Source organism: Henckelia pumila, chromosome 2 (genome assembly GCF_033568475.1).
Source record: "Henckelia pumila isolate YLH828 chromosome 2, ASM3356847v2, whole genome shotgun sequence".
Classification (NCBI taxonomy): Eukaryota; Viridiplantae; Streptophyta; class Magnoliopsida; order Lamiales; family Gesneriaceae; genus Henckelia; species Henckelia pumila.
This window is the reverse complement of record NC_133121.1, coordinates 21,864,364-21,868,445: the sequence shown is the minus strand read 5'-3', so window position 1 is coordinate 21,868,445 and position 4,082 is coordinate 21,864,364. Positions and strand designations below refer to the sequence as shown.

At 46.9% G+C, this 4,082-nt stretch overlaps 1 protein-coding gene across 1 annotated transcript; it reads right to left on the bottom strand.

Moving 5' to 3' along the window:
• Nucleotides 1-1,958: 1,958 nt before the first annotated feature.
• On the bottom strand, nucleotides 1,959-3,827 carry LOC140877351 (uncharacterized). Its single transcript, XM_073280888.1, has 3 exons — nucleotides 3,523-3,827; nucleotides 3,008-3,414; nucleotides 1,959-2,773 (listed from the first exon to the last, which is right to left on the bottom strand). Exons 1-3 carry the CDS (start codon nucleotides 3,825-3,827, stop codon nucleotides 1,959-1,961), a joined length of 1,527 nt encoding a protein of 508 aa, XP_073136989.1.
• Between the last annotated feature and the right edge of the window lie 255 nt (nucleotides 3,828-4,082).

The following is a 4,082-nucleotide window of genomic DNA, read 5'->3' as shown; positions in this document are numbered from 1 at the left end:
AATAGAGTGCCTCATAAGGCGCCATACCAATGGTGGCCTGAAAATTGTTGTTGTATGTGAACTCCACTAGTGGTAGCCTCGACTCCCAACTACCCTGAAAATCAATAGCGCAAGCCCTCAAAAGGTCTTCCAAAATCTGAATCACCCTCTCAGACTGGCCATCCATCTGCGGGTGAAAGGCTGTACTAAACAGAAGCTTCGTACCCAAAGCGGAATGAAGACTCTTCCAAAAAGACGAAGTAAACCGCGGATCTCTATCAGACACAATGGAAACAGGGATACCATGTATTCTGACTATATCCCGGATATACAACTCTGCATACTGAGTCATAGTGAAGGTCTTCCTCACAGGTAAGAAGTGCGCCGACTTAGTGAGACGGTCTAAAATAACCCAAATAGCATCCGAACCTCTCACTGTCCTCGGCAAGCCAACAACAAAATCCATGGTAATATTCTCTCATTTCCACTATGGAATAGGGAGTGCTTAAGCAACCCTGCAGGTCTCTGATGTTCTGCCTTGACCTGCTGGAATTTCAAGCACTCTGACACGAAACGAGCGATATCAGGCTTCATGTCTGGCCACCAGTACAACTGCTGAAGGTCCCTATACATCTTTGTACTCCCTGGGTGGATAGATTACGGCAATGTATGTGCCTCTGCCATGATAGTATCTCGCAGAGAATCACCTGCGGGAATCCAGAAACGACCTCTGAACTTCACAATCCCATCAACTACAGAATACAGACCACTGTATTTCTCCTCTGCTCTCTGTCTCCACTTACCCAACTGCTCATCAACTTCTTGAGCAACTCTGATATGGTCAAACAGCGAAGTCTGCACTGACAAAGCAGACAATCTAGGAGCTCTACCCTCGGCATAGAGCTATAGTCCGAATCTCTGAATCTCATCCTGCAGAGGTCTAGACACCGTCAAAGAGGCAATCACTGCTGACTTTCTACTCAATGCATCTGCGACTACATTAGCTTTACCCGGGTGGTAGCTAATATCGCAGTCATAGTCTTTCACCAACTCTAGCCATCTCCGCTGTCTCATATTCAACTCCTTCTGGGTGAAGAAGTATTTGAGGCTTTTATGGTCGGTGAATATCTTACACTTTTCTCGAGATAGTGCATCCAAATCTTGAGAGCGAACACCACCGCTGCTAACTCCAAATCATGAGTAGGGTAGTTCTTCTCATGCTCCTTCAACTGCCTAGAAGCATAAACGATAACCCTATCTTGTTGAATAAGTACTGCCCCAAGTCCCAACTTGGAAGCATCAGTGTAAACAACAAAATCTCCCTCTCTAGATGTCATAGCTAACACTGGTGCTGTCGTGAGAGCTTCCTTCAACACATCAAAGCTCTCTTGACACTCTGGCTTCCAAATAAACTTGGCATTCTTCTTGGTCAGCGCTGTCAAGGGCACCGCAATCGATGAAAAGCCCTTGATAAACTTTCGGTAGTAACCGACCAAGCCGAGAAAACTACGAATCTCCGATGTGTTTCTTGGAACATACCACTCCTTCACTGCTTGCACCTTAGAAGGATCCACTTCCACTCCACTCTTGGAAATAATATGGCCCAAGAAGGGTACTCTCTCTAACCAAAATTCGCACTTTTTGAACTTAGCATACAACTTCCTCTCTCGGAGTACTCCTAGGATAGTCTTCAAATTTTGCGAATGTTCTTCTCTATACTTTGAGTAAATGAGGATTTCGTCAATAAAGACAATGACAAACTGATCCAAGTACGGCTGGAACACGTGGTTCATAAGATCCATGAAGACCGCGGGCGCGTTCGTCATCCCGAACGGCATCACAAGGAACTCGTAGTGGCCATAACGAGTCCTAAACGCTGTCTTGAACACATCAGACTCCTTCACCTTCAACTGGTGATATCCCGAACAAAGATCAATCTTTGAAATCACAAAAGCTCCTTGCAACTGATCAAAGAGGTCCTAGATCCTAGGAAGTGGGTACTTGTTCTTTACCGTCACTCCATTCAGCCCTCGGTAATCAATGCACAACCTTAGGCTTCCGTCCTTCTTTTTCACAAAGAGGACTGGCGCGGCCCATGGAGAGAAATTAGGGCGTATGAATCCCTTATCAAGCAACTCTTGAATCTGCTCCTTCAGTTCCTTCATTTTTGTGGGAGCTAGTCTGTACGGTGCCTTAGAGATTGACACGGTACCCGGTATCAAGTCGATAGAGAACTCGACTTCTCTATCTGGTGGAATACCTGCAACCTCATCCGGAAACACGTCCTCAAAATCCCTGACCACGTCCACAGCTGAAATATCTGGATGTGCTGGCAACTCTGTCAGAGATACACTGGCTAAGAATGCCTCACATCCATCATGCACCAACTTCTTAGCTTGCATGAGAGATATAAGTTGAGTTCTCTTCGAACTCCTATTAGCCTCGAACCAGAATGGTTCCTCTCCCTCTGGTCTGACCAACACTGATCGCTGCTGAAAATCAATCACCATAGCATTCTTCGTCATCCAGTCCATCCCAAGTATCAAGTCAAACTCAGGCATGGGCAACACTATCAGATCGGTACTCACTGATTGCCCTTGCAGCAAGAGCTCAAGATTCTTCACCATATTCCTTGTGGACAGTTCTTCCCCTGATGGGATGGTCACTGTGAAACCACCCAACAACTCCTCATACTCAATATTCAGCTTACGGGTGAATGCCTCCGAAATGAAATAATGTGTAGCTCCCGAGTCTAATAAGGCTCTAGTGGCTACACCAGCTACTACAATCCTACCTGCATTAACGGTGAATACATCCACAGAAAAGATTGAAGTTAAATAACACAAGTTCTACTTAGGCTCCTTCTAAGTCATCAAATCCCAAACAAGATACTACGCATGCTAATACAGTCAAATTCCTCAAACATGCAACATGCTACAAAATTATTGACCCCAAACAAGAAAACTTAAAACCACATGCATCAGTAAATCGATCAACTGCTCTAACCCAAGAAAACTTAAGATGTTACCTGTGATGAGTGTGGTGTCTGGGTCGGCCTCCTCGGCCTGCTTTACGAACACTCGACCCTTCACGGGCCTCCTCAACTTCGGGCAGTCTTTAGCTGCATGACCCGGCTTCTTGCATTTGAAGCAAACTCCTGCATTCATCAAGAACTTACCAAAATGCGGACGGCGGCATGCCTGGCAAATAGGCTTATCCTCAGTCCTGGGAGGAGAAGGTCTCTGGGCCTGATGGTGCCCCTGGGGCCTCTGCTGTCCCTGATATGGCTTCTTGTCATGCTGCTGCGGGTGACCCTGATGAGTAAAGGCCCTCTTGCCATGAGCCTCAGCATTGATTTCCTTCAAGAACTTCTCGGACCTCATAGCCTTCCTGACAGCAGCTGCATAATCCACTGGCTCAGCCATCATCACATCCCTATGAATATTAGGCCTCAGGCACGCAAAAAAGTGCTGCAACTTCTCCGCTTCGTCATTCCCTATCAATGGCACGAAGTGGCCGCCCCTCTTAAATTTTCAAACAAACTCGGATACAATCAGATCTCCCTGCCGGAGACTCATGAACTCCTTCTTCAACTGCGCCCTAACCTCAACTGTATAGTACTTCTCATAGAAGAGAGTCTTGAATGCTTCCCAAGTCAGTGTGGTAATGTCAACAGTCTTCTCCACACCCTCAAACCATAAGGCGGCTTCATCCTTGAGAAGGAAGGTCATACAGCGAACTCGGTCCGCATCTCCCAAATCCATGTAGCGGAAAAACGCCTCTAGCGAGCGAATCCAGCCCTCCGCTACCATCGGATCCGTAGTACCAGAGAAGTCCTTAGGATCCATCTTCCTGAACTACTCATAGACCGCACTAGTTCTAGCCCTCGGGGCCTCGGCATGCTGCTCTAAGATACGAGCCAGGCCAGCTAGCACCTGAGCCCCAACATCAACTGGTGGAGGGGGCGGAGGAGGTGGCGGCGGCGGAGGAGGCGGCGGAGGTGCATGGGGATCACGTCGAGGTGCCATCTGAGCGCAAGTTCAAATTTCAAAAATTCAAATTTCATGTCTTAAGAAAAAGATTTTATTTAAACTTAAAACATG

Coding starts and splice junctions, on each gene's coding strand:
- LOC140877351 (XM_073280888.1), bottom strand. CDS start 3,827: ATGGATCCTAAGGACTTCTCTGGTACTACGGATCCGATGGTAGCGGAG. Junction 3,415..3,522: donor GGAGATCTGATTGTATCCGA/GTTTGTTTGAAA, acceptor TAATATTCATAG/GGATGTGATGATGGCTGAGC. Junction 2,774..3,007: donor AGACACCACACTCATCACAG/GTAACATCTTAA, acceptor CCGTTAATGCAG/GTAGGATTGTAGTAGCTGGT.